Source organism: Dunckerocampus dactyliophorus, chromosome 6, assembly GCF_027744805.1.
Source record: "Dunckerocampus dactyliophorus isolate RoL2022-P2 chromosome 6, RoL_Ddac_1.1, whole genome shotgun sequence".
In the NCBI taxonomy this organism is placed as follows: Eukaryota; Metazoa; Chordata; class Actinopteri; order Syngnathiformes; family Syngnathidae; genus Dunckerocampus; species Dunckerocampus dactyliophorus.
In genome coordinates this window covers 26,913,952-26,941,809 of record NC_072824.1, presented here as the reverse complement: position 1 = coordinate 26,941,809, position 27,858 = coordinate 26,913,952, and the positions used below count along the sequence as shown (strand labels likewise).

The following is a 27,858-nucleotide window of genomic DNA, read 5'->3' as shown; positions in this document are numbered from 1 at the left end:
CTGTTAATATTTACTGTTAGTTGTTGGGAGTAGGTTGGAAGCTAGAGACTGGTTAGAGACTTGTAACAGTGCTGGTTACATGCAGACGTAGTCTTTGCCTGTAAATATCTTTTTTGATTTATCTTTACTCCTCGTTTTTAGTTCTTACACACAGTGCCGCTGTCCTCCATTTAAGATACTGTATCATAGAGGAAGACTATATGGGATTCTACCATTTGTGACTAAAATGATAATTTTCTGTTTCTTGTACAATGCATATATGCAAAGATAATTCGTCATCAAATACAGATTTAATGTCAACACAACAAATTGGGCCTCTGGCTTCCACAAAACTCCTTTTCCTCACAGTAACTAGCCGGAAGGACACAGCACATCAGCCACCCTGTCCATCACATTATTGCAGATATCATGCACTCCATTCATAGTGTCACTCAGTCTCTGAAGCTCCCCAGGCTCAACTCTCTGTAGATTAGTCATTTTTCTGTGAACATATGAGGCTTACGTGAGGACAAACTCCCGTACATATCTGCATGCATTTACCTCAAAGCAAGGCCGTGCCTACGTGTGGTCTCACAGAGCCTCCAGCATGGTTGTCGACTCTTAGGATTTGCAGTCCTTTTAATCATTTAAACATCCATCCATCCATACGTTTTCTACCACGTATCCTGTTCACAGGAAGCTGAAAGCTATTTCATAGCCTGATTGTACCTTTGTAAAACAAACAACACAGTCATGGTTTAACAGCCTTACATGCAATATCCCAAACAGCTGACCCTCCCTATACACATAGTGTGGTGTAAGTGGATCTTGAAAAGGTGGCCTTGCTCTGAGGTAAGGCTGACCCTCATTCAAGCCATTCTGCAACTGACAGTGAAATGTTGAACATGTTATATATTATGTTGGTCACATGCACGCACAGACGCATATTCAAACAGAAACATAGTTGTGAAACATAGAAACATAGTGAATTTCCATGAAGTAGGATTCAATATTAATACACGGAACTGATGACATTAACTCTTTTTTCATCTGTGAAATGTTAGTTAGTAATCAAGAAAATACAGTAACAAATAAGAAAAAATACTTTTTTGAATGCTGTAAAATGCAGATATATGCAAAGCAAAAACACGGCAATGCAACGCAAATTATTTGATTAGAACACTTATATTGTAAATCCAAAATGCTCCTGAACAAGGTCAGTTTTCTTAAAAAACACATTCCCAGGTAGGTTCAGAGTCACAGTGAGTGACTGCGAGTATGAGGCTCATATTACAAGCAAGCATGACTACGGACACGCCCTACCCTACTTTTCACACAGGAAAACTTAAGCTGCCAATGTCTTCCTGAATCCAGAGGTTAGCAGTAATGCTTTTATTTCCTTGATGGACTCTCAGGCAAAAACTGGGAAGGCTTACCTTCGACCTCGCAAAGCGGGCAAAGTAAGTACAGAGTTGTTTGAAACTGCTTTACCAAGTGCAAATTGTCGTTACTGAGCTCTGAAAAAGGTAATAGTAAATCGTAAAAATGCTCATGTTCTTCTGTAAAAAATGTAATTCAGCTTCTACATACAGCAACAGCAGCTGTGCTTCAGTTTGCAATATGAAAGATTGAATTTATCACCCGTGTACCTTCACTGTAACGCAGTTTGTCTTGACACTATGAATTCCTGCTGTTTTACATTGCCCTTTGAGAGAATTTATTTAAGACAGCCTTAATAGCTTTCTTTTTAAAAAAAACAAAAAAAGAGGCACTTTTGTGTTGCGCAAGCAGAAACCCAAAAGAGCAAGTTGAAACACAGACAGGATCCATGCTACACATTCCTGTGCAGCACTGACAGGCAGACAAAGCACTGGGGCAAAACACCATCTGTCATTTGATTGGGTATTTACTACTTGTACCCCTCAAAAGTAGCTTGCAATGCAAGAGATGCAGTTGATGCAAAGCAATTTTCTTTGCAGACGTACCGTACCTGTGTTGGGCACGAGGTTCATTTTTTTCCTTTTGAAGTCTTGTCAGTCCAACACAGTCACATTCGTAACAAAAAAATTTTTTCTGGCAGCACAGAATTATTTGAGGTGGTTTGGGCTGTGGTGTCAAAATCGCACACGATGTCACTCATGACTCCTGTCTATGCAGCTGATGACTTTATGAAGCACCCTCAAGTGCCACAGTCAGGTTGTCTTCTGTCTTGTTTATAATCTATTTTCTGCTTTCCTTTTAGAAATGGAAGCCAGTGTGGTTGTCACTGGTTGCACCCAGCAGCAATGGGGTGGGTCGCCTGGAGATTCAGCATATAGGAGGTAGGGGTGTACACTGATCTGATGTACATCATTTATTTTTTAATACTTTTTTATACAGCTAACTACTGTGTAAGCCTGGATAAGATGACTTTAAACATTTGAGGAAACTGGTTATCCATCCATCTTCCGTTTATCTGAGGTCGGGTCGCGGGGGCAGCAGCCTAAGCAGGGAAGCCCAGACTTCCCTCTCCCCCGGCTACTTTGTCCAGCTTCTCCCTGCAGATCCTGAGGCCTTCCCAGGCCAGTTGAGAGACAGTCTCTCCAACGTGTCCCGGGTCTTCCCCGAGGCCTCCTACCCATCGGACATGCCCTTAACACCTCCCCAAGGAGGGGTCCGGGAGGCATCCTAACCAGATGCCTGAGCCACCTCATCTGGCTCCTCTCAATGGGGAGGAGCAGTGGTTCTACTCTGAGTTTCTAGATGACAGTGCTTCTCACCTTATCTCAAAGGGAGAGCCCAGCCACCCTACGGAGAAAACTCATTTCAGCCGCTTGTACCTGCAATCTTGTCCTTTTCGACACTACCCAAAGTTCATGACCATAGGTGAGGCTAGGAACATACTGTAGATCGACCAGTAAATTGAGAGCTTTGCCTTTCGGCTCAGCTTCCTTTACCACAACAGACCGATGCAGCGTCCGCATCACTGCAGACGTGGCACCAATCCGCCTGTTGATCTTGCATTCCGTCCTTCCCTCCCCGAACAAGACCCCAAGGTACTTAAACTCCTCCACTTGGGGCAGGATCTCATCCCCGACCCGGAGATGGCAATCCACCCTTTTCCGAGTGAGAACCATGGACTCAGACTTGGAGGTGCTGATTCTCCTCCCAGCCGCTTCACACTTCGGCTGCTAACCGATCCAGTGAGAGTTGAAGGTCACGGCTCGACAAAGCCAGCAGGACCATCATCTGCAAAAAGCGGAGACCCAATCCTGCAGCCACCAAACCGGAACTCCACAACGCCCTGGCTGCGCCTAGGAATTCTGTCCATAAAAGTAATGACCAGAATCGGACTGGTTATCTAAACACAAATACCGTGTCTGTGATAACGTGAGTGTACTTAACTTAAAAGCATGAAAGTTCTATTCTATAACCAGTTGTTTTTGTGTATTTAGTGTTTGCCGTCACAAATACGCAGAACATATGCAGATTATCAGAACGTACAAAATATTGGAAGGAGGAGATGCAAATGTGATTTATCAAATCTGAAACCTGTTTGTAGTTTTTATTAGTGGCGGTTCTGGCTTGAATGACGCCATGGGCGGGTCGACACCATGCCACAATATCGATAAGAGCGCAGTCCAGTGAATGTATGGTATTCTGAACATCTTGTCTGTATCATTTGTCTTGCAGGTGGCGCTACGGGAGGCGAACACGGTACAGGGCTGAGAAGACACCACCAGCCACACGAAAGACAAGTCAAAGTGGTACGACTCACTGAGTTAATCAGTGTCCTGAGACTTCCACCAAATGCTGAGGCCTGTCCCATGGTACCTTCAAATATCATCCAGGTTTACTGAATACTGTCTATGAGCATCAGTTGATTAAACATGGTATCTGACTGTAGGAGAATATGTCAGCTTTTTGTGTGGAGACACAGGAAAGAACAATGGTGTTTGCTGCACACAAAGATGACTGTTTGGAGTGGGTGGAAAAACTTTGTCGAAACACCTTTCAGGTAGGACCAGATATTAGAATATTTGTTTGCTCTCTGTGCAACTAAGCATCCTCATCCAACCAAAACCATCTTATCTCAAATATGACCAACCTAAACACCCCATCGCACACGTAACACACTTGATGTTATGTTAGTGAACATTTTTTTAACAGTAAGTTATCGTCAACCCTCCCGTGTGACTCACTACCTTGTTCTGGTCAGTTTTTGGTGTTGTAGAAAGTCATTCCGGCTAGTTGGTAAATTCACAAAAGTCAAGCATTTTGCTTCAGAAAACAATATGCATTCAAAAGCGTAATACTTTTGCATCACAAAACTGTTTTCCATGAAAAAGTCAGACCTCACAATCACGCTGCGCTATTTTCTCTCCTGTTGTATCACTGTGTGCTGCCGCCTGTCAACTGCATCGCACATTTCCATCACCTGTTTCACAGTGTTTACTGTTGGTAAAGTGAAAGTAAACAAGTCTGACTATGAAACAAGGGATGACGACATTCCTTTTAGCACAAAGCCAAGGGGACACCTTTATGAACCCGAATGCACCGATGCCCAGCTTCATCAGATGGTGCTAGAACAGACAGAGAGATAACATTGCAGAAACATTTATTATACACAATGACTTTCTACAGCCAGTGTAATGTCTTTAATGTAAGTGTGACATCTTTATGCTTGCTAATCAAATACATAGAACTGTCATACAGGAGGCACTTGCAGTACCGATGCATCCTGAAGGAGTCAGGCGTGTGTGAGCTGGAAGGTGCTTGTCACTGCTGTCTTTCCACAGAGCCAGCGTTTTTCAAAGCAGCACCAGCTAGCAGAAAGCCAAATGCATTCAATATATTTTATGCTCTGCTGAATGACTGAATGAATTTTGCTGCAAAGATGGAGAATTATATACCCAAACTTGTGATGATCTGACTTTTCCAAGAAAATATGAGACCTTTTCCTGGAGAAGAATAGGCTGCATGTACTTCATAGTCAGATAAAAAGAAAGAACACACATGTTTTCCAGATAATAAAATAAATAAACAAAATCATCTAAGAAGTATCTGAAAACATTGAAACCAAAGTGCATTATTCTCCTGATTTTCCTTTTTTACAACCTTTATTACATAAAAAAAAAAAACTTCAAAGGTCTCACAGGCCATGAAGCTTACTGCACGTCACTGCTATGTCCGCTTTCTTATTTTGACTGATTTCCAAATGACACGGGACACCTGCTTCAGTTCTGCTCACGAACACACGTTTAGACAGATGTGTGAACATCTGAGAAAAATATAGGCCTTTTGTGTACAAGAAAAAGTTTGACATCTTTGAGTTCAGCTCATGAAACATGGGAGCAAAAACAAAGGTCACATTTGTATTTCTGCTGCGTGTTCTATGTCGGTCGACCTTTTTATTGTGGAAAGCACTTGTTAATACAATGTTAAATATTGATTGAATTGGTGACTTTCAATTCTCTGAATGTTGTCTTTCTCAGAAGAACCCAAAGACTAATCAGCTTCATATGGAAGAAAACCAGATATATGCAACAGCGGATGACGGTACTCATTTCTACTGGGTTCTTGCTTTCATTTTTCCCTTTTCGGCTGATTCTCTCCTTTACAGTGGTGTGAAAAGGTGTTTTCCCCCTTCCTGATGTTTTTGCATGTTTGTCACACTTAAATGTTTCAGATCATCAAACAAACTTAAATATTAGTCAATGACAACACAAGTGAACACAAAATGCAGATTTTAAATAAAACTTTTCATTATTAAGGGGGGGAAAAAATCCAAACCTACATAGCTCTGTGTGGAAAAAGTGATTGCCCCCTAAACCTAATAACAGGTTGGGCCACCCTTAGCAGCAACAACTGCAATCAAACGATAACTTGCAATGAGTCTCTTAAAGTGCTGTGGAGGAATTTTGGCCCACTAATCTTTGCAGAATTGTTGTAATTCAGCCACATTTTCCAGCATGAACGGCCTTTTTAAGGTCATACCACAGCATCTCAATAGGATTCAGGTTTGGACTTTGACTAGGCCACTCCAAAGTCTTCATTTTGTTTTTCTTCAGCCATTTAGAGGTGGACTTGCTGGTGTGTTTTAGATCATTTTCCAGCTACAAAACCCAAGTTGGTTTCAGCTTGAGGTCACGAACAGATGGCCAGACATTTTCCTTCAGGATTTTTTGGTAGACTGCCGATTTAATGGTTCCATGTATGACAGCAAGTCTTCCAGTTTCTGAAGCAGCAAAAAATCCACAGACCATCACACTACCACCACCATATTTTACTGTTGGTATGATGTTCTTTTTTTAAATGCAGCGTTACTTTTACACCGGATGTAACGGGACACACACCTTCCAAAAAGTGCAGCTTTTGTCTCATCAGACCACAGAGTATTTTCTCAAATGTCTTGGGCCTTAATGTTCTTTTTGTTCAGCAGTGGTTTTCGTCTTCGAACTCAGCCATGCAGGCTGCTTTTGCCCAGTGTCTTTCTTATGGTGGAGTCATGAACACTGACCTTAACTGAGGCAATGAGGATGTTGTTGTGGGGTCTTTTGTGACCTCTTGGATGTGTCGTCGCTGCTTGTCATTTTCAAAAATCAGGAAGGGGGCAAACACTTTTACACACCACTGTGCTTCCAAATAGAAATGATATCATACCATAATTCTGTATGATGAAACTTTTGTACAAAGATGTTATCCCATGTTTCCAGCCTCAGATTTCTGGGTGGTGGTGCAAAGGACGGATGCAGCAATACGTTGTGGACTGCAAGGGTCATACTGGCTGCAGGTTGGACAAAAGACCCTGCTCCTGAAAGATACTCAGAAGATCAAGGTTGTCAGACAATGGCCCTATGAACTGCTGAGGCGATACGGTAACGATAAAGTAAGGGCTTTTAAAATATCTAATTAATTTGTCCCTGTAAGATTTTGCAATGTTGCAATTGCCCCACCTTCATGAGAACATGTAACAGGGATTAACATTCCATCCATCCACCCATTTTGCGCCGCTTATCCAGGTCCGTGTAGCGAGGGTAGCAGTCTCAGTAGAGAAACCCAGACTTCCCAGACCCCGGCCACCTCCTGCAGCTCCACCGGGAGGACACCAGGGTGTTCCCTGGCCAGCTGTAAGACATAATCCTGCCAGTGTGTCCTAGGTCTGCCCCAGGGCCTTTTCCCGGCTGGGCATGCCGGTAGATGCCCGAGCTACCTCAACTGGCTCCTCTCGATGTGAAGGAGCAGCAGCTCTAATTTGAGCTCCTCCCGGATGACTGAGCTCCTCACCCTATCTCTTAGGGTGCATCCAGCCACCCTACGAAGAAAACTCATTTCAGCCACTTGTATCCGCAATCTCGTTCTTTCGGTCACGACCCAAAGCTCATGACCATAGGTGAGGGTGGGAACATAGATCGACCGGTAAATTAAGCTTTGCCTTCCGGCTCAGCTCTCTCTTCACCACGACGGTCCGGTACAGCGACCGCAGTACTGCAGACCCTGCGCGGATCCGCCCATCGACCTCCAACATTCCCTCACTGGTGAACAAGACCCTGAGATACTTGAACTCCTTCACCTGAGGCAGGATCTCATTCCCAACCCGGAGAGAGCACTCCACCGTTTTCCGACTGAGAACCATGGCCTCGGATTTGGAGGTGCTGAGTCTCATCCCAGAAGCTTCACAAACCGCCCCAGTAAACGCTGAAGGTCAGAGCCCGAGGAGGTCATCAGGACCACATCGTCTGCAAATAGCAGAGACGAGGTCCTTAGGCCCCCAAACTGGACTCCTTCGATGCCTTGGCTGCACCAATCCAAAATCCAGTGCAGCATCGGAGAACGTTAGCCCACGCACACAACAATGGCGCGTTAGGTGACGGTAGAACAAAAGTGGGAAGGCTCGCTGAAACAAAAAGCAAACGTGCAAAAACTGTGGGATGTTTAACTGTACAATTTTTCAATCAAATATTAGTCCTCATTTCCAAAATTGATAGGCATTGCTGGCAACGCCAGAGTGGAAGAAAGTTCAACTCCTCTTGAGAGGATTGGTTCCAGAGCCCTTGCTGTGCTTTGAGGTGAGTCCGACTTTATCTAGCCGGAAATTCTCAACCTTGCACACCAGTTCAGGACTCCTTCCCAACCAGAGAGGTGAAATTCCGCGTACCCAGAGCTAGATTCTGCCACTAAGGTTCGGACCGCCAAGGTCCCCCGCTTTTGGCTGCCACCGATCTCACACTGCACCCAACCCCTTTGGCGCCTCCCACATGGTGAGCCCATTGGAGGGGGTCCAAGCCCCAGCCCCAGGTTTTTTCTTGCAAAATTATTATACAATTTATTTCTTGTGGTGTTTTTTAATCTTGTCTATGTGATACTATTAAAAAAATATTTAAAAACATGTAAGAAATTAAACATTAACATGTGTTTTTTTTCTTACCAGATGGTCTTAACAATAGAAGCAGGCAGACGTTGTGACAGCGGTCCCGGAACATTCACTTTCGAAACACAGCAAGCTGAGAAAATATTCAACCTGATTCAGAGCACAATCAAGCAGAAGACTTTAGCTGTTGCATCAGGCAGCCATCCCCAGAAAGAAGACACGGTCTTGGTAACCAACCTACAGACTAATTCCCCTCTCCCCAAAACACCTGAAATGAGCAGTATGGATTCCATTTTGGAAACCGGGGGGACACCGGTAAATATATCTCTTGTCTCAGAGGACACTGTGGGCTGTCAAGATGATTCTGCTCATTCATCAGAAAGTCCATCACCACAGCCAGCTCCCATCACCCTCATGCCTCTTCCAGTGGTCCCAAAACTTGACAAACCCCCTGTAGGTGTTCACTGCTACCAATCAGAAGCCGAGTATGCCAACCCAAATGACTGTATCCTAACTTTACCAAAACCTCAAGCTACCAAGTCTCTGTACGTCGACCCGGCAAGTATTCTTCCCCTTTGTCCTCCAAGTTCGCAAGCTTTAAAGCCACCTTCCTTCAGCCCTCATCCCTGTTTCGTCATCAGTCACCCAGACACTGTTTATTCAGAGGTGTATGATAAAGTCAGACCGGGCCAGAATGAACCACATGCCAGTTTGAGCCAAGGTAACATGATGCATCTTCCAGAGGATGAACCAATTTATGCGGAACCTGTGAGCAAGGAAGATGAAATTGCTCATAAAGATGTAAGCAAGCCAGACCCATTTGCCCACCTTTACGCTCAAGTAAACAAAACGCCGCCATCGTCTAGTCCCTCTTCAACCACAAGCACGCCCTCTTTCTCCTCTGCATCATCCTTAGCCAGCAGCATGGCCACTATTAAAATGGCAGAAAACACTCTGGATGATGTAATCTATGAAAACCTAGGCCTCATTTAAATCAGCAAAATACAAAAATAATTACAATAATGCTATATAAATGTTTCCAGGCACAGTCTAACTGTACATTGAGCTCCAGTATACACACTGTATGTGCTTGGTCTGCATTTTCATGTTCAGATGTTAGAATGAATGTCTGTAGACGATGCATGCAATCCATTTTCAAACTGGTTTGATAAACTGATAACTGCAACTATCTTCTCGTATGTACTTTTTCTATTTTCTATGGGCCCCTGACAGGCATGAGCACGTAGCAACATCACTTTTCTTCTTCAACTAGTTGTAAACCCCGGTCCAGGGTGTATCCCGCCTCCAAAGCCAGCTGGGATAGGCCCCAGCATACCCCCATGACCTTATGAGGTTAAGCGGCATAGAAAATGATTGGATGGATGGATGGATTTTAGAAAAAGGCATTCTTGCAGAGATACAGCCTTTTTTTTAGATGAAAATGGGATTTTAGACACCTTCCAGGCAGGTTACAGGGCCTTTCATAGCACGGAGTCTGCACTTTTCAAGGTTTTTAATGACCTATTTGTAATGACTGATTCTGGTGGTTCAGCCATTTTAGTGCTTTTAGACGTGACTGCTGCTTTCAAAACAGCGGGCCATGCTATTCTTTTATCTCGCTTGGAAAACTGTGTCGTGTCAGGGGGACTGCCCTTAAGTGGTTTAGGTCTTACCTGTCAGGGAGATGCCTTACTAAGGGACTTGGGGACTCTACCTCGTTCACCGCCACCCTTGACTGTGGAGTCCCCCAGGGATCAATTCTTGGGCTCATCCTGTTTGCTCTATACCAGGTCCCACTTAGTGCAATATTCAGAAACGTGGCATCTCTTATCCTTTTTATGCAGATGACTGCCAAGTTTACTTTCCACTCCCAAAAAATGACCATGCCCCCTTGACACCCCTTCTCGAGTGCTTAAGCGACGTCAAGGTCTGGTTGGCCTGAATGAGGGGAAGACTGAGGTTATCAAGCTGAATCACAGCAGCCCCCTTATGAACTTGAGCCCCCTCAAGAACCAAGTACGTCCTACACCCACCAGCCTTGACGTCATAATAGTTAGTGATTTTAAACTTAATAAACAGATCAACGCTGTTGTAAAATCCAGGTTTTATCATCTTCAGCTTTTATCTAAAATTGAATCATTTTTATCTTTGCGACATTTCAAAGTCACGCACGCTTTTATTTTGTCACATCTGGACTACTGTCATGCGCTTTACTCTACAATAAACCACAATGTTCTCTCTCACTTACAGTTAGTCCAGAACTCTGCGGCACGGCTTTTAACAGGAACCAAAAAGAGGGCGCACACCACCCCATTTCTCGCCCCCATGCAATGGCCTGTTCGTTTTACAATTGATTTTAGGATTTGATTGTTTTTAAGGCGTTGAATGGGCTGGGCCCTCATCCAAATTTACACTCCAGCGCGCACATTGAGGTCCGAAGGCCAGCTGCAACTGGTGGTGCCCAGGACGAGACTTAAGACCAGGGGAGACCGTGCCTCTTCTGTAGTCGGCCCCCAAGCTCTGGAACACCCCCCCGCAAAACGGCCCCCACAGTTGTCTCATCTTAAAAGCCACTTTTATTCTCTGTTTTTTAACTCGGCGTGAGGTGTGTGGGCCTTTGTGTCTTTTATTCTTTTCTTTTTAGTTTTAACTGGTATTATTTATCCTAGGTTTTTCTTTTTACTTCTTGTATTTATTGCTTTTATTGTTTTACTTATTTTAAATATATGTTTTTATTTGTATTACTTTTTACTGTAGAAAATGTGTACTTTTACTAGTCTGTGCAGCACTTTGGAAACAGTGTTGATAAAATGCGCTCCGGTATATAAATAAAGTGGATTGGATATTAAACAAATCTTAACTGAGAGAATGCAGTAAGTGAGGTAGGCTTCCTTTTGCAGTGCTTTGTCGCCCTCTGCTGGTCATTATAAAAAGTTGCAGGCTCAATGTAAAGGTTTTGGTTCAAATTTTTACACATCGGTCCAAGGGTTCAAATGACATGGAAGCCAACATGAACATAAAATAGGAAAATGATCACTGCCCATGTTGTTGTTCATGATGCTCCATTCACTAGAGACTAGTGTCAGATCAAAGCATTTGCTGTAACATTTGCTTTATTTTATGATTTTATCATGCATTTGTCCCCAGTTCTAACCATCATGTAATGTAACCATTACACATTCAAAATCACACACAAAAAAATCTAAATCGGCTGGGATAGGCTCCAGCATCCCCCCGCGACCCTAATGAGGAGAAGCGGCATAGAAAACGGATGGGATGGATGGAATCCCATTGCCTGAAAGTTAACCCATCTTGAATCAATTGATAAAAGAACAAGAGTAAACGTAAAGCACAAATTCAATCGGGCAGTGAAAAAGAACACCAACTTGATTGAGCACAACACGGTAACACAGTAGCAGAGTATCTCTTGTTACACAGAATGTGATGTTGCCACTCCTCGTGCCTTTGCACACTTTGGCCCATACATATTACAGGGGTGACTACAGTAGTTGTAAAGTAGTGCAATAAAAAAATAAAGCCAAACCTTGCACACAAAACAGTGAGACAACACAAATTGCAATCATTATTTCATACTGTTTTGATGATTTTCCTGTAAGTTTCCTGTAAGTTCCTGCAACCTTTCCTAGCTACTAACAACTATCTCATGTCACGAAAAAACAAGACTTACCCACTCGTTATGGAAGAAGTCGATGAAGAATTTATTCAGATTTAATGACTTTATTTTTGAGCGTCAGAATAATACAGTAACATTCAAATGTGTTACAATTATCGGAGGTGAAAATCATAGAAGGAAAATCACTCCTTATAAGCACCGCGTACGACTGACTTAGAACCGGTCAAGATCCTTGCTATACGGGATCCTAGTCCCATTTGTGACACCTACGTGTTAGTGCCCGATGAGCTCACGGATCACGGATAGCATAGGATGCGATAACCAATATTTACTTGGCCCTAATGTGAGCCCCCAAGCAGAGATATTGTAGTTATCTCTCAATCGAGTAGGTCCACTGGTCCGAAGTGACAAGACGGAATGTTCACTGTGAGGCTCAAGAGTCCCAGTACACCCCTAACTATAATGGAACGCCTTTATAACGGCCTCGTACACATAAATGTGAGTTCCATTTCAAGTCAATTCAAACAGTCCTTGTTATGTGGTATGTACGCTTTTAATAAGCCCCCATAACAACAATGTATGTGTGGAATGTCATGGCAAAAGCTTTCTTTATTAATCTTTATGAATCCTCCGAGTTGCATCACCCAAGAACTTAAGGTTCTTGCGCCCTCCAGAGGTGACCTTTAATGTTCACGTATACAAAAAGTGTGAATGATTCCGCCATCCTTCAACAAGAGGAAAAGACACTGGTCCACAATTTGACATTTTAAGACTTGGCATGACATAGTAAGAAGGTTGCATAACTACGGTCCCATGACCCCTGTTAACCAACACCATCCCTGCTGAGGAGAACCCGTTTAAATCGACATCCCTCGGTTTGGCTGATCGCGTCGACATCAGCGAAATTAGCCATTGCGTGCACATTCGCTTGTGACTTTGGCCACAGACACAAGGAGAATGGGCGGTAATAAAGGATTTTGCAACCTAAAGAAGTTGCTTTTCTACTTTTTTTTAGTTGCGGAAAGGGGGATGAAAGAACAGCCATTTTTATTGATTTTGACATAACCGCAGATCTGCTTTTGCAAAAACACGTGAGGGATGACAATGACGACAATACTACAACACGTGTTGACAAACAGGCACGTTTTTCATAGAACTGAACCTTTTGGATCGCACATTTTACATTGAGAAAAGCAGCTGACTGTGTGCAGTATGTGCCATGTCTGCTTAAGCAGGCACTTTTTGGTAATAAGAAGAACACGGTGGACCAGGACTTGATAAGACACATGCGCAATTTAAATGGGTTCCACTCTTGCTCAATAAAAGATAAAACATTAACTTTGGTAAGGTCACACGCCTCCTTGGACACACAAAACAGTCAGACAACAATCCCAATCATTATTCAAGACTGTTATGATGAAGCCAGGGGGCAGCATTTCTTGAGCGTGAGCAACCGCAACTGTTGTTGACTCTATTTAGCTTCCTGTCTTGTAGTAGTGAACAATGGCGACTGAAGCACCGTCCAGCTTTGCTACAAAATATCAGTGCATAATAACCTGCCGCATTTCATGGTTGGTAACGGAAACACTGTTGCAATGTTTGAAATAGTCAGTCATTGGATTGCCCATCCCTGGAAAACTACAACAGCGTTAGTAACACCGTTATTTTTAACACCATTACCAGCGCTAACTACAGTGGAACCTTGGTTGGTCAAGAAAGAACTTGAATAACAGCAAGACGGTGTCCGTGTGGTCTCTCGCTGCCACATTGTGTCTTTCATGCAGGTAAACCTAACCTTAAATGTTAGGTTTACCCTAACGGTCCCTTCATTTGTCCCTTTCATTTGTCATGTACGGTGTTCCCTCGCTCTATCGCGGTTTACCTTTTGCGGATTCGCTGATTTTTTTTAGTGCTTCTTTTTTATTACAGCGTTTGAACTCCGTTACATGCCGAGCCTGGCCCTTTAAGAAGAACTGCATTGTGGGAAGCTGAATATCTATCTCTTCTGTCTGTCTGCACCGCCCATTGTTTTCCGTGTCCTGATTGGCTGTAAATCATTGTCAACCAATCTCCTTTGTGCCATCCCGCCATGTCTCCTGTGTCATCGCTAGGTTGCTTGCTTGCTAGCTAGCTTGTAAATGAATGTTCGGGTTGTCTGCAGCAATATGTTTTAAGGATACAAAAACGCTACAGTACAGCGGAACAGCGCCAGGACGAAAAAAGGCCCGATCGCAGGAGTGAAATATGCGTGAGTGACTTCATTTCTTGTGTTGATCATTAAAATTCAAACAAAGGTTTGAACTTTTTTGAGAGTGTTTAAACGAGAGAAATGTGAGAAAATGTTGACGTCTGAGAAAAGTGTAAAGTGGATGGTGAGGGGTTTCACAGCCTTAAAACATAGAGAATCAATGTAGAAAAATGAAGTTGGCTACTTTGCGGATTTCACTTATTGCAGGCTATTTTGGCAACCTACCCCCCGCGATAAACGAAGAAACACTGCATATGCATTTAGAATTGTTTTCTACATGCAACACTATCATTTCAAAACTATAAAAAAGTGTTTTGTGTTCACGCTTTTGGGAGTCAAGCACTGATGACGTCATAGACGGGCGACATGGCTGACTTCCAGTTGCCATTTTTGTTTGCAAGCTAAGGATGCTAACAAAGATAAAAAATACATGAAGAACACAGTTGCACTCACGCAGTGTACAAATAATAGGACAAGACGTGTACGCTAACCGGAAAATGTACGCAAACAGAGGCAAAATTGTGGGGTACATTTTCAACGTTAACCAAAAAAGACGCTAACCAAGGTTCCAGTGTATTATTTATTACTGAGCTTTATAAAGCGTTAAGTAGGGATGGTCCAGTCTAATGCTAATGATCAGTATCGGCCTGATACCAACCACATTTACTGGATCGGATAAGAAGAAAGCAATAAAGAATACAGTGTATAACTCTCCTATCCGACCCAAAAGCGCTGAAGTGTCACTTAAATGCTCAACTTGTGACAGGCTCACATGAAGGGCTGGTCTCTTCACTTTGAAGAGAACAAAAAATGAGCCGTGTTTGATTAAATGCGGATTTTGCAAATTGGACTGTAATGAATGTCAATCATACGTTCTTACGCATGCAGCTTGCAGAGCGAAATCAACGATTCACTGGAGAAAATCCAGAAGGCTGGAAACACTGCGTCAGTGAAGGGGAACACAAAAGAGTAGAAGGGATACGCCCTGTCTGTCACGTTGTAGAACGTAGCCGAGCCTGCGTCTAAATCCAACAACACGCCAACGCGTTTTGGGTTGGGATTGTCAAGCACAACCTCCTTGCCGTCGTGCCAAGCCGACAATTTGATGTTAAACCACTCCACACACCAAGACTGGCCGTTGCGGCCCAGTCGGCTGGCGGGACTTTTGCGGTCGATGCTATGATAAGCCAAACCTATGCCGGTGAAGTTGTTGTTATTAATTCGAACTTCCCAGTAGTGGCGCCCTTTTGTGAAACCCTGAGAAGCGAGCACCTGCGAGCACACGGAGAAGCGCTGAGGGCAGTCGGGGTACTTTGCAGGTTCAGGCTGGCTGGACACAGATACCGCGGTGAAGCCCTCAGATAATATCAGGCGTTTGTGCGCCGTCTGTGGGTTAAAAGTGAGCTCCCGGCTGTCTAGAAGTAAGACAGACAGGACATCGACATCAAGCTAACAATTTAGGAAGATACCGTCGTCATTCAAAAACTTACACTTCAAAAGGTTGTGTCTTTTTTCAGCAGATGTGATATTTGCAGGAGGGCCCACTGCTTCTACAACAAAACAAGACAAACATGGAACTCATGCGTTAACTGGACCGTTGCACCCCTGCTGCAGTATTTATGCAAACCTGTTTTTTTCTACCTGTTTTTTCTTTGGGCTCAGAAGCTTGGACACTGCCTTTTTTTTGCCCGACATCAATCTCAAGGAGATGCTCCATGGAATGAGACATTTTTTTCATACGTTCCTTGCCGTCTTTCAACAGCACTAAGCTCTTTTTTTGTTCTAAAAATAAATAAATAAAAATCAATAACATTTTTGACAGTTTTAGACAGTTTTCGATAACTGCCGTGACTTTTGACAGAAAACTGTGTCGTTTCTCACTGTGATGTGTTTTCATGTCAGCGTTGACACGAACCGGCTTGGCTGCCGGCACAGATGGCAGGGTGATGTTTTTAGGACGTCTTGGAGGGACGCTCTCCTCTGTCTTCTTCTCTGTGTGTTTTCAGCAAAGGTCACACGGTATAGAAAAGTTACAAACTCAGCAACATTGTTTACCACACACTACAGGTGTCAGACTCAGGGCCTGCAGGCCATATCCGGCCCGCCACGTTTATCGTTGCATTTTTGTGGTCTGAAAAACGAAAACCAAGAAATATAGTGCGTGTTTTGCGTTTTTTACCCTGAAATTTGACCTCGGTTTGCATACATTTTCCATTTGGTGCACAATAAGGCGCGTGTCTTGTGTTTTTAACACATGCGTGTGGCCAGCTGTGTTCTTAAAGGGATAGCTGGCTAGCGCATCAACAGTGACTTACCCCCCCACTCTGTCCAGTAAGCAGAGTTCTGGTCGGATTTCGTTGATGAGCAACATAGTTGGTGGGGCCACTTAAGTTTAAGCGTTTGGCTTCTCAAAACGTTCAAATGAGTGATACATTGGAGTAATACACTGCGCGCTGTCGTCTGTCCATCCTCCCACACGTCTTCATCTGCGCATGTAAACACTGACACAAACGCGGCCCATACAAAGATCTCAAGTACTTAAAATGTGAACATGTTCCAAACAAAACAAATGAATAAACTTCGGTGAAAATGGATGAATGCAAAATGTCAGTGCAGTGCGATGGGCACGATCAATGCGTAGTGTGATTGAACTGCTACCTGTTTTAATCAGGGGTGTTCTAGCGTCATACGGCTGATTATGGATCTGACGCAGCTCTTCCTTCAGTTGAACAGTAAACTCTTGGGCTGCTTTCAACTTCGGGGAATCCAAATTGATTTGTGGGGCATAAGGATCAAAAGCTGCAGCTTTGGGCAGGTTAACTGAAGCCTGCGGGGAGGGAGAGACAAACAGCTTTAAAAATCAAGAGAAATACTCATGTACGGCGTTACATTCTATTCTATCATCAAATTCATGATACACTAATCCCTTGTTGATCACGGCATTCCTTATTTATACATGGAGTATTTTCATAGCTAGAGCATAAAAAAAACTTGTTTAAAACCTGCTAAATACGTTTAAACATTATTAGAGCCTAGACATGAAATAACACTCTACTGTATATTTACTTCCTGTTCTGTACAGTACTTCCTGCAGTGGCTATTATCTCGTTAATGTAACATTACTACCACCTAGTGACCAGTGTAGAATACGACATATCATCCCAGCGTCTTTGAATGCATCTTCTGAAGGCCTTATATTTGTATTTTAGTTCATTTAGCCATTATGCTTGAAAATGTTTAAAATACGTAAAATTCGATTAAGTTGTTTGTTGTTGTTTTTTTTTAAAACAACTCTTAATAATAGGTTGTATTTAATCACAAAACATCATGATTTATGAATCAATATATTTTCAAAAACATTTCAAAGCGTTTGAAGCAAATAAGCAGTTTGTCAACAGTAGAAGACATTTTGACTTGGCGAGGTTTTGGAAACCAAGTAAAATATCTCGCACAAAACAAATCAGATAATTCAAACCTGCAATAAAAGCCTGTTGTTCCGGCGATCAAGTCTTGTGTTTTTCCTCACGGAACAATTACTGACACCTATTGCCCAATGTAGGGTACTACAGTCACAATTTGAATGCAGCTTCTTAATGTCTTTTATTTGTATTTTAGTCCATGAAGCCATTTTTATGCTTGACAATATATGTATGTTGGAAAACGTGATCGAAAATTCAAAGGGCACAATGGCGAGGGACGACTGTATAAAAAAACTGCTATTTTAGAGATATTTCACCAAATTCTGAACATTTTATGTGTCTTATGTATGCAGCCTCCATCCATACACTTAAATAGTCCTCACGCTGCTGCATATTTAAGTTGTTTCCTTGCGAGTCCAAATATTTAATTTACAAATTCAAGTTTTGTGGAAACTGTGCTGAATGAAATAGCAGGGAAAAAAAGGCAGCCTGGCAATCAAACAGCAGGGGAGTCTTCCCACCGCCATGTTTGTTTTCAATTGAGTTTGCACACGTCACAGTCCTGGCGAAAAAGAGTGCTTGATTTGGTCACCCTACCCACCTACAACGCAGTACTGATAATCTCTCCTCATAGGAGCGTTATTTGGAATGATCGGTTATGGAATTTATCGGTATGATGTCATAATTCCACATATAGGATAGTTAGTGGCCCAATATTTATTGTGCACCCCTTGTAAACAACAAAGATTAATGTTGTCAAATTTGTATTGTTAGAATAATTATTTACCTTCAAGGCCAGGCAACAAATAAAGTCTCCCATTCCAAAAATAATATAAGAAAGCTGAATATAAGATCATTGATCATCCCAACAGGAAGGTGGTGTCATTTTATTGCTTGTTTACTTTCACTTTGAAAGCAGCCTCCTTCCTACAAATGAGAAATAGCCTGACGACACAATGACACACGATTTACACTCTTTGAAGACTCGTATGCAATTTGAAGTCTTCATTTTCAGATGTGCATTGAAAAGACTCGATTTAGCATCTTTAATGTTCAAAAAGACTCAGAGCAGCCTCCATCATCCTTCAATTTTTCTACATGCAGCCCTTGGTGGAAATGGTTTGGACCCCCCTGGTATCAAGGAAATCAGAATGGAAATCAGCATTATTGTCTCACCTGCAGAAAGGCCACAGTTTGTGACTGATATAGCAGATTCTGGATCTCCTCTTTGGATTTGGTCAAGTTACTGATATTGTCTGAAAACCGCTTAATGAGAACCTTGAGCTTGGTCTGACCAGATGTCAGCTCTTGGTCCAGTAAGCCCATAGCGTCACGCTCCTCACTGACCAGCATGTCTTTGATCTGTTGATAGTCAACAGCCATGTTCGTCTTCATGTACTGAGCCTTGTCCTAAGATATGACAAGAAGAACATAGACAAGCGGTGAAAGTGACAGGCAGCTGACAAAATAGACAGGTTGCACTGCAGGGCATCACAAAATATAGCCAGGTGTCGTACCTGACATCAACATTTAGATGTACAGTCGTCCCTCGTTTATCGCGGTATTACTGGTTCCAGGCCCGACTGCGACAAGTAAATTTCTGCGAAGTAGGATTCAATATTAATAATTATTAGAGTGCTGTGCACATGAAATAACACCACTACAGTCACCTTTATACTCCTATTGTTTTTTTGTTGACATCAAGCAACAGTAATGCGCAGGCTACAGGATCACTGCAGGGACACAAGAGACGGCCGGCGCTTTAAACATCGCATGCTATCAAGGTAACTAGCCTCCAATTTGTTTATTCTAAACTTAAGAAAGGGTTTCAAACAGAGTGCGGAAGAAGGGCAAAGTAAGAAGCCAAAAACTTACCACTTCCACACAAAATGGGAGGAGAACTTTTTTCCCACTATGTCATGCCGGACATGCCATGGCTGACTCCATGCAGTGTTAAGGTAATAACAGGTCATTGTCAGCCATGAAACAGGGATCCTTTATTAATTAACTTTTGAAAAACGGTGATAGGGTGAGGGTGCAATGTTCAAACCGCGATGTAGCTTGCTTAAAGGAAGAGGCTCATTAATTGAGCAAGCAATAGCCTTGTATACTACAATGGGGAAAAATAAACAATAACTACATTAACTCTAAAGTTTAGGTAGTTTTCACAAAACCAGTGCCACAAAGCATGCTGGTAAGTCGGAAACACTCCCAGGGATGAAAATAACGCCAGCTCTTGGCATGCATTTTTTTGGTATGTACAGTACTTGCTCAAAGTAACAGTTAACAGAGTTGTTGTTTATTACCCTCCACTAGTGGTAGTACAGTCTTCCCTCGCTACATAGCGGTTCAAACATCACTCCCTCACTCTATCGTGGTTTTTCAACAACTAATCAATAAATGACCGCTGTTTCGTGTTTCACTGTGGCTTATTGTTAGTCAAAAAATATTGAAAGACACGTTGTATGTAGTATTGTGTTCACTAGGCGTCAATAATGTTATATTGATGAGACATTTCTTTACATTTACAGTACCTTAGCTTGCAGCCATGGATCCTTACAGTACTATATGACAGTGAAAAAGGTTCTCCTCCCATTCAGTGTGGAAGTGGTACATTTTTGGCATTCTACTTTGTCCTTCTTCCCCACTCAGTTTCAAACCTATTCTTAAGTTTAGAATAAATAGATTGGAGGCTAACTAATTAGCTTGGCAGATTGCATTTGTTAAAGTGGCGGTCGTCTCCTGTGTCACTTCAGACATCCCGTATCCTGTGCAGAAACGCAGCACAATCTGGTGTCAACAAAGTTAGCAGTATTGTCAAAGTGTACGTCTATGTTGGCTGTCCTGAATATCAATCAAGTGGCAAACGTCATAGTGAGGATGGATTATAGGCGGATATTGATTATTTTTTTAATGCCATGCGATCAACCCACATAACGTTTGAGATATTACAACAATAAGGAACTTCCCTAAGGCTAGCGGTGCGTTATGATGTAGTATTACTGCTTATCATGTCTACTATCTTCGGCAATATGAGTATAAAAGTGTTATTTAATGTCTAGAGGGCTCTAATAATGTTAAAAATGTTTTTAGACCCATCATGGTCGAAACTGGAACCAATTAACCGCGATAAATGAGGGACAACTGTAGTTTTCCAGGTGTTCATGTTGTCTACCTGATGTGTGTTAAATTGTGTGGTTACAGCTTTAGTTCTTTATTGGCAATGTGAGTCAGACTGTTACTGAGTAATGACCTGCCATAAAACAGTTAAGTACATTCAAGATGAATAAGGTTTTATTTAATGTTTGTGGTTACCTTCAGGGTGCGCTGCATGTCTGTCATTTCAGATATGACGGTCTCATTCCGTTTGATCTTCTTTTCCACAAAATCCAACTTTTTTCTCAAATCAGACTGCAACAAGAAAAAAAATGTAAGCTCTGGTTTGCATTGTGTTGATACGCAAAGTTTGATGCTTAATTTGATTTTTCAACCCTGCTCTTGTTTTTGTTTCATCAAGAAACATAGTTGTCAGCATAACTGCTGCACTGACGTCACTCAATGCATCTTATGCAACAGTGTTATCGGTCCTACCAGGAAGTAGGACACAGGAAAAAAGTGCAGCTAGAAAGTGCCATAATTGTTATTTCTTTACGCGGTATTGTTTCTGTAATTTATTGAGCAACATTAAGTTGGAGCCGGAATAGTAATATATGAATTTACAGGCCTTCCCCCCTTGCTGTCAGATGTCATAAAACGTTGAACTTTAATTGAAATTACACGTTATATTTTTGGGTCAAATTTGGTGTGTTTGGTGTTTGGTGTGTACTGTAACCATTTTATGATGTAAGAGTACTATTAGTAGTAGTAGTAGTAGTAGTAGTAGTGTTTTCTATAGTGGGAATGTAAAAAATACAAGCACATTTGTAAATTGAAAATTGTGTGCATACTTATTTCATGCTTGAAATAATTTTTGCACTGGTCGTTTTGACCTAACAACTTTAAAAACAGGGCCATTTTTAGTTTCAAGCATGCAATTTGTCATGGTCTGATCCCAACAAGTCTTAGTTTCAGGTTCCTCTTTTCTGTCTGCCCTATTCTGCCCTCTGCTCTGTTTGCAGCTGACTTAATCTGGTGATGGAGCGGAGCAATGAGGCAGGTGGATTTCTCTATTCTGTACCACTACTTCCTTGTTTCATTGCTTTGAGCGTTCAAACGAAGACTTTTGTCCTACTTTTTTGCATGTTACATCTTTTTCTCTCCTTTGTTAGGGACAGGTTTTGCTTGTTACTTTTCATTATTGTTTTTCCCAGCGTGTCCCTTGACTGCCTTGTTGCGCCGCTCCCTTGTATGTGTTGTTTTCCCGGCCTTGTACAGTATGTAGATATTGAGTTTAGTTCTCATTTTTAGTTTCTAGATTTTTCTCAGCAGCTCTGCCTGTCACTTTTTGTTTGCACTTTGTTTTCAGCATTTTTTATAAAAGCATTTTATAAAAAAAATCACCATATTTTTATGTATGTATCTTTTAAAAAATATCATGATCTACCACATTCCAAAACCTCACCTGACTGTCGAAGACTTCTCCAAAACAAGGCATAAAATAAATGAAAGCAAATACACACTTCTATAGAGCGATATCCACTAGTAAAAAAAACAAAACATGCCAAGACAAATGATCTTACTTAACAAAAAATAACCACAAAATGCCTTACTTGAAGGTACTGTATTTAATCTTAAATCTTAAGGCCAATTCCATTAAAACTGAGTCTTGGGAAAAAGGAAAACAATAATTTCAATTTTAGTTTCCTATAAGGGATGCAACTTATTCACAAGGTCCCCAACTTTAGGAATCAAGTTCAACTCATTATTTTCTATGTGAATTTTGCCTGTCAAATGTCAAAGTGCAATTTATTATTTAAATAAATATGCACAAAAAACTATAAAACTTTAGAGCATGTCTTCAATTTGAGCCTGCGTCTAGGAGTGGTCCCTTCACTATGGAAAACGTCCTGCATCGTTCCTGTTCCTAAAAAGCGCTGATCAGGTGTGTTGAACGATGACAACAGGCCAGTGGCGCTGACCTCCCATGTCATGAAGACACTGGAGCAACTGGTCCTGCAGAGTATAGGGGACCCTCTACAGTTCGCCTACTAACAAAAGGTGGGGGTTGAGGACGCTGTACCTCTTCCGTCGTGCCCTCTCCTAACTGGATGTGGGGCGCCACAATGTGAGGATGCTATTTTTTCACTTTTCAAGCGCCTTTAATACTCTCTCGTCTTATCTATTCCATGAGAAGCTGAACACCATGGATGTGGACCCTGTTCTTGTGCGCTCGATTATAGATTATCTGACTAACAGACCACAGTTCATTAGGATGGAGCGCTGTAGGTCCTCAACACCAAACAGCAGCACAGGTGCTCCACAGGGCACGGTGCTTTCACCCCTCCTCTTCACCCTTTACACCACTGACTTTACCTACAACTCGGACACATGTCACATGGAGAAATTCTCAGATGACACTAAAATTGTGGCATGTAAACAGGAGGTTGATGGCCGGAGTATAGGAACCTGGTGAAGGACTTTATGGCGTGGTGTCAGAGGAATAAACTCCATCTGAAAATCTCTAAAACAAAAGAGATGGTCCTTGACTTCCATCGGGCACCCCTCTCTTCACGGCCCATTACCATTAATGGTGATGAGGTAGAGGTGATCTGCACATACAAATATTTGGGACGACAATTCGGCAACAAGCTGAACTGGTCCGAAAAAATGGACAATGTATATAAAAAGCGACAGAGGAGAATGTACGTTTTGGGGAGACTTGCGTCTTTTAATGTTTGCTCCAAGCTTTTAAGGTGGTGTGAAAAAGTGTTTGCCACCTTCCTGATTTTTTTTTTTGTCGTTTTTTTTTTTTTGCATGTTTATCACACTCAAATGTTTCAGGTCATCAAACAAATTTAAATATTAGTCAATAACAACATAACTGAACACTTTACGCAGTTTTTAAATGTAACTTTTTATTATTAAAAGGAGAAAAAATTGGGCCACCCATAGCAGCAACAACTGCAATCAAGTGTTTGCGCTAACCCGCAATGAGTCTCTTACAGCGCTGTGGAGGAATTTTGGTCCACTCATCTTTGCAGAATTATGATTCAGCCACACTGGAGGATTTTCAAGCATGAATCGCCTTTTTAAGGTCATGCCACAGCATCTCAACAGGAGTCAGGTCAGGACTTTGACTAGGCCACTGCAAAGTCTTAATTTTGTTTTTCTTCAGACATGCTGGTGTGTTTTGGATCATTGTCCTCCTGCAGAACCCAAGATGGTTTCAGCTTGAGGTCACAAACAGATGGCCGGACATTCTCCTTTTTGTACGCAGCAGAATTCATAGTTCTATTTATCATAGCAAGTCTTCCAGGTCAGCACCAGCACCAGACCATCACACTACCACCACCATATTTTACTATTGGTGTGATGTTCTTTTTCTGAAATGCGGCATTACTTTTACGCCAGATGTAATGAGACGCACACTTTCTAAAAAGTTCAACTTTTGCCATGTCTGACCTGAGTATTTTCTCAAAGGTCTTATGGATCATCAAGATGTTTTCTGGCAAAATTGAGACGAGCCTTAATGTTCTGTTTGTTCAGCAGTGTCAAAACGTTTTCGTCTTGAAACTCGTTTTTGCCCAGTGTCTTTCTTATGATGGAGTCATGAGCACTGACCTTAACTGAGGCAAATGAGGCCTGCAGTTATTTGGATGTTGTTGTGGGGTCTTTTGTGACCTCTTCGATGAGTCGTTGCTGCGCTCTTTGGGTCGTTTTGGTTGGCCGGCCACTCCTGGGAAGGTTCACCACTGTTCCATGTTTTCGCCATTTGGTGATAATGGCTCTCATTGTGGTTCGCTGGAGTCCCAAAGCTTTAGATATGGCTTTATAACCTTTTCCAGACTGATAGATCTCAATTACTCTCAGTGAAGGGCAATCACTTTTTCCACACAGAGCCATGTAGGTTTGGATTTTTTTTCTCAGTAACACTTTACACTAAGGTACACAAAATTACAGTAGTTAATGAGGAACGAACCTACCTAACCCTAACTGCTCCTCATTAATTACTCATTCGTTCTTCATTAGTCCCTCAGTAACTACTCTACTCATTAGTTCCTCATTAGTTCTTCATGAGTTCCCCGGTAACAAGTCTAAATTTATGTGCCTTAGTCATTAGTTCTTCATAAGTTCCTCAGTAAGTACTGTATTTTTGTGTACCCTATTGTAAAGTGTGACCTTTTTCTACCTTATTAATAAAAAGTTTCATTTAAAAACTGCATTTTGTGTTCACTTGTCTTGTCATCGGCTAACATTTATATTTGTTTGATGATCTGGAACATTTAAGCATGACAAACATGCAAAAAAACAAACAAAAAAAGAAATCAGGAAGGGGGCAAACACTTTTTCACCCCACTGTATCACATATCCAGAGTGCAAGTGGTTAAACTATAAGCCCTCTTTCCTTGGTCCAGTAAATTATTTTATGTTTTTATTCGCCTCTGAAAAAAGAGAAAAGCATTTGCTTGCAAGATATGTTGGGATGGGTGGTATTTTTGCGTTTAGGACAAAAAACTAGCTGAATCCTCAACATTAATCTATTATTGCACTCTGCTTATGTTTGTTTCCATTCAAATATCACTGGATTTTATGTTTTCTTTTATGTGATTTATTGTATTTGTATTTATTCGTGTATGTTATACGTGACAGCTATGAGGTTTACATCCGTGGCGCATCTGCACATGCGCTATGTGCATTGCATCGTTTGTTAAGTATAGATCAGTCTTGATGAATAAAGACTATAGAAACATCCGCATGCTAGCGAAGTCTTTAAATAGGAGTCACGAAGAAAATACCCCCCCCCCCCCCCCAATATATTACATATATTAAGTGTGTTATTGACCATTTATGTTATGTGTACGGATTATGTAGTGAGACGTCCCAAAGGTCGCAATTCACAATTAAAATGGAGAAGAATATTGCGCTCCTCATTTCCAGTAAGTGCGCATGGACAGTAACCAATTTGGGACATCACTACAGTCTCGATATAAGAGAATATCTTTAAAACTTTTATCAGTAGTAGTTTCGATAGTTCAAGAATTCTTAATTTCTTCATTATTTTGCTTATCATCGCTTCCAGCTCATAAAAACCCCAAGTTCAGTATCTCAGGTCAAAAAGTTTACATTTCCTGAGCCTTTACGTGAATTGCTTACATGAAATAACATTTGCACGATATTCTAATTTACTGAGATGCACCTGTTCAGGAGCTAGGTGCACAACATACCTCTTGAATTATCCTCTGCTGGTCAGGAGAGATAGGTGCGCAGTTTTTGTGCACTGTTTGAAGGCACAGGATGCAGATGAGGCGTCCATGCTGAGGGCAGAAGATATCCATGGGCCTGCGGTGGTCCTGGCAGATGCGTTCCGACAGGTCGCCAACGGGCTCAGTCAGCTGGTGGACGCGGAACACCGGATTGTCGTGGTGTGGTCGCAGGTGCTCGGCGCAGAAAGACGCCATGCAGGTGAGGCAGGTTTTGGCCGCTTGTGACTTCATGCACGTATCGCAGCAAACCCTGTCACGTTTGGCCACTTTCACACTGCTTTCTTCTTTGAAGACAATCTTCTCGCTCCTGCTCGAACGCTCTTTGAAGGTCTCCACCACCGTGCTGAGGACGGTGTTCTTCTTCAGCTCCGGCTTGACGGCGAAGTGGGTCCGACATTGCGGACAGTCGTACACTTCCGTCCAGGTGGAGAGAAGGCACGCCTGGCAGAAGTTGTGTCCACAAGGGATGGTGACCGGACAGTCAAAAGTGCTCAGACAGATACAGCAAGTCAGCTCGCTTTCCAGACTAAGCAGAGAGAGGTCCACTTCCGCCATGTTGACGCTACAATGAGACAGCTGAGCGTTTGCGGAAGGAAATTCACGCGCACTTTGACAGAAACGAAAGTTAAACGCCCGTCAGCCTACGGTGGCTGACGGGCAAACACGCAGAAACGCCCAAACGACCGTAAAGACACACACAGTATTCAAAAACAAAACATCCACCAAACACCGTCCACGGGGAAAAAAAAAAATAAAATCTGCTATCACATAAACGTGGGCGCATGGATACAAAAAGATGTTATCGACATTAATCAGTATCAGATTGCGGTGTTGTTCGACTACACGGTATTGTACATACTGTACATTGACATTACATTATAAGAATACATTATATAAATATATAATGTCAGTTAGTTCACCCAACTCCAAGAACCAATTCCAGTTTTTGCTTTTATTTAGTTATTTTGCACAAACAATTTTATGTATTAAAAGGGAATTACTTTATTATTTTATTGGTATGATTACTTTGTTATATTTGTATATTGTTAAATTGTTCACAAATGTTGATACATACAATATTTTACAATAATTTTTGTTGTCATAAAATCTTTGTCCTGTGTTTTTCTCTGATTATAATCATAACCAAGAAATTAAAGGCAAAAATCAGATTGACGCAACTGGGGGTACGGCGTCAACGACTACGCCTCTGCCTGTACTGCCGGGGGTCTGACCATCAAATCGCCAACTGTCCTGCTCAACCGGCTCGCTAGCCTGGATCACCACCGGATGCGGTGAAGGAGAGGCGGTATCGACGTGGGATCGACCCACTAAAGGGTATCGATCCTCTTCTCCGGCCTGTGAGTATGAGAAGGAGGGGCGTGCTCGAGGACCTACAGTATGTCTACTTTCACACAGAGACTCCAAATTCCTGGGACAATTACCGGGGGTGGCAAGAGTGTGTCTATAGTTGCGTTAGTGGACTTTGGGGCCCATAATGTTACAGGATCCGAAAGAGGTTTACTCTTTGGATGGGTGCTTACTCGCTATAGTTACCCACCAGACTGAGTCCTTATCCCTCCAACTACCAGCCAATCTTCATGAGTCAATCAAATCTATGTTATACCATCCCAGTCAGCACCAGTGGTCTTGGGTCTTACGTGGTTAAAATTACATAACCCGCTTATTGACTGGAACTGCAACCAAGTCGCCAATTGGGGAAGGTATTGTTATGCTACTTGTTGCTCTGCTGTGCCCCAGAGTTCCGTGTCTCAGCCTCCGGTCGAGGAGATAGATATCACAGGGGTTCCTGAGGTTTATCACGACCTGCAGCTAGTATTCAGTAAGGATAGGGTACAGAGTCTTCC

The 27,858-nt window shown here is 42.2% G+C and overlaps 2 protein-coding genes across 2 annotated transcripts; one reads left to right on the top strand and one right to left on the bottom strand.

The window, feature by feature from the left end:
• The first annotated feature begins 1,307 nt into the window (after positions 1-1,307).
• Positions 1,308-11,109, top strand: dok1a (docking protein 1a). The gene is made up of 7 exons (XM_054779611.1): positions 1,308-1,439; positions 2,222-2,300; positions 3,652-3,788; positions 3,866-3,976; positions 5,454-5,517; positions 6,675-6,847; positions 8,390-11,109. Exons 1-7 carry the CDS (start codon positions 1,383-1,385, stop codon positions 9,320-9,322), a joined length of 1,554 nt encoding a protein of 517 aa, XP_054635586.1. The 5' UTR covers positions 1,308-1,382; the 3' UTR covers positions 9,323-11,109.
• trim25 (tripartite motif containing 25) lies at positions 10,869-26,752 on the bottom strand. Its single transcript, XM_054779610.1, has 8 exons — positions 25,955-26,752; positions 20,946-21,041; positions 18,807-19,040; positions 16,870-17,038; positions 16,093-16,203; positions 15,853-15,993; positions 15,702-15,761; positions 10,869-15,626 (listed from the first exon to the last, which is right to left on the bottom strand). The coding sequence occupies exons 1-8, from the start codon at positions 26,546-26,548 to the stop codon at positions 15,088-15,090; spliced, it is 1,944 nt and encodes a 647-aa protein (XP_054635585.1). The 5' UTR covers positions 26,549-26,752; the 3' UTR covers positions 10,869-15,087.
• Positions 26,753-27,858: the final 1,106 nt, after the last annotated feature.

Bases quoted from the DNA above. Each gene is read 5' to 3' on its own strand.
- dok1a (XM_054779611.1), top strand. From the start codon at position 1,383: ATGGACTCTCAGGCAAAAACTGGGAAGGCTTACCTTCGACCTCGCAAA. The intron at 3,789-3,865 runs GTACCTTCAAAT...ATCTGACTGTAG, and splicing joins ATGCTGAGGCCTGTCCCATG to GAGAATATGTCAGCTTTTTG. The intron at 6,848-8,389 runs GTAAGGGCTTTT...TTTTCTTACCAG, and splicing joins GGCGATACGGTAACGATAAA to ATGGTCTTAACAATAGAAGC.
- trim25 (XM_054779610.1), bottom strand. From the start codon at position 26,548: ATGGCGGAAGTGGACCTCTCTCTGCTTAGTCTGGAAAGCGAGCTGACT. The intron at 21,042-25,954 runs GTATGTTGTGCA...TTCTTGTTGCAG, and splicing joins AGCAGAGGATAATTCAAGAG to TCTGATTTGAGAAAAAAGTT. The intron at 19,041-20,945 runs GTAACCACAAAC...GTCATATCTTAG, and splicing joins ACATGCAGCGCACCCTGAAG to GACAAGGCTCAGTACATGAA.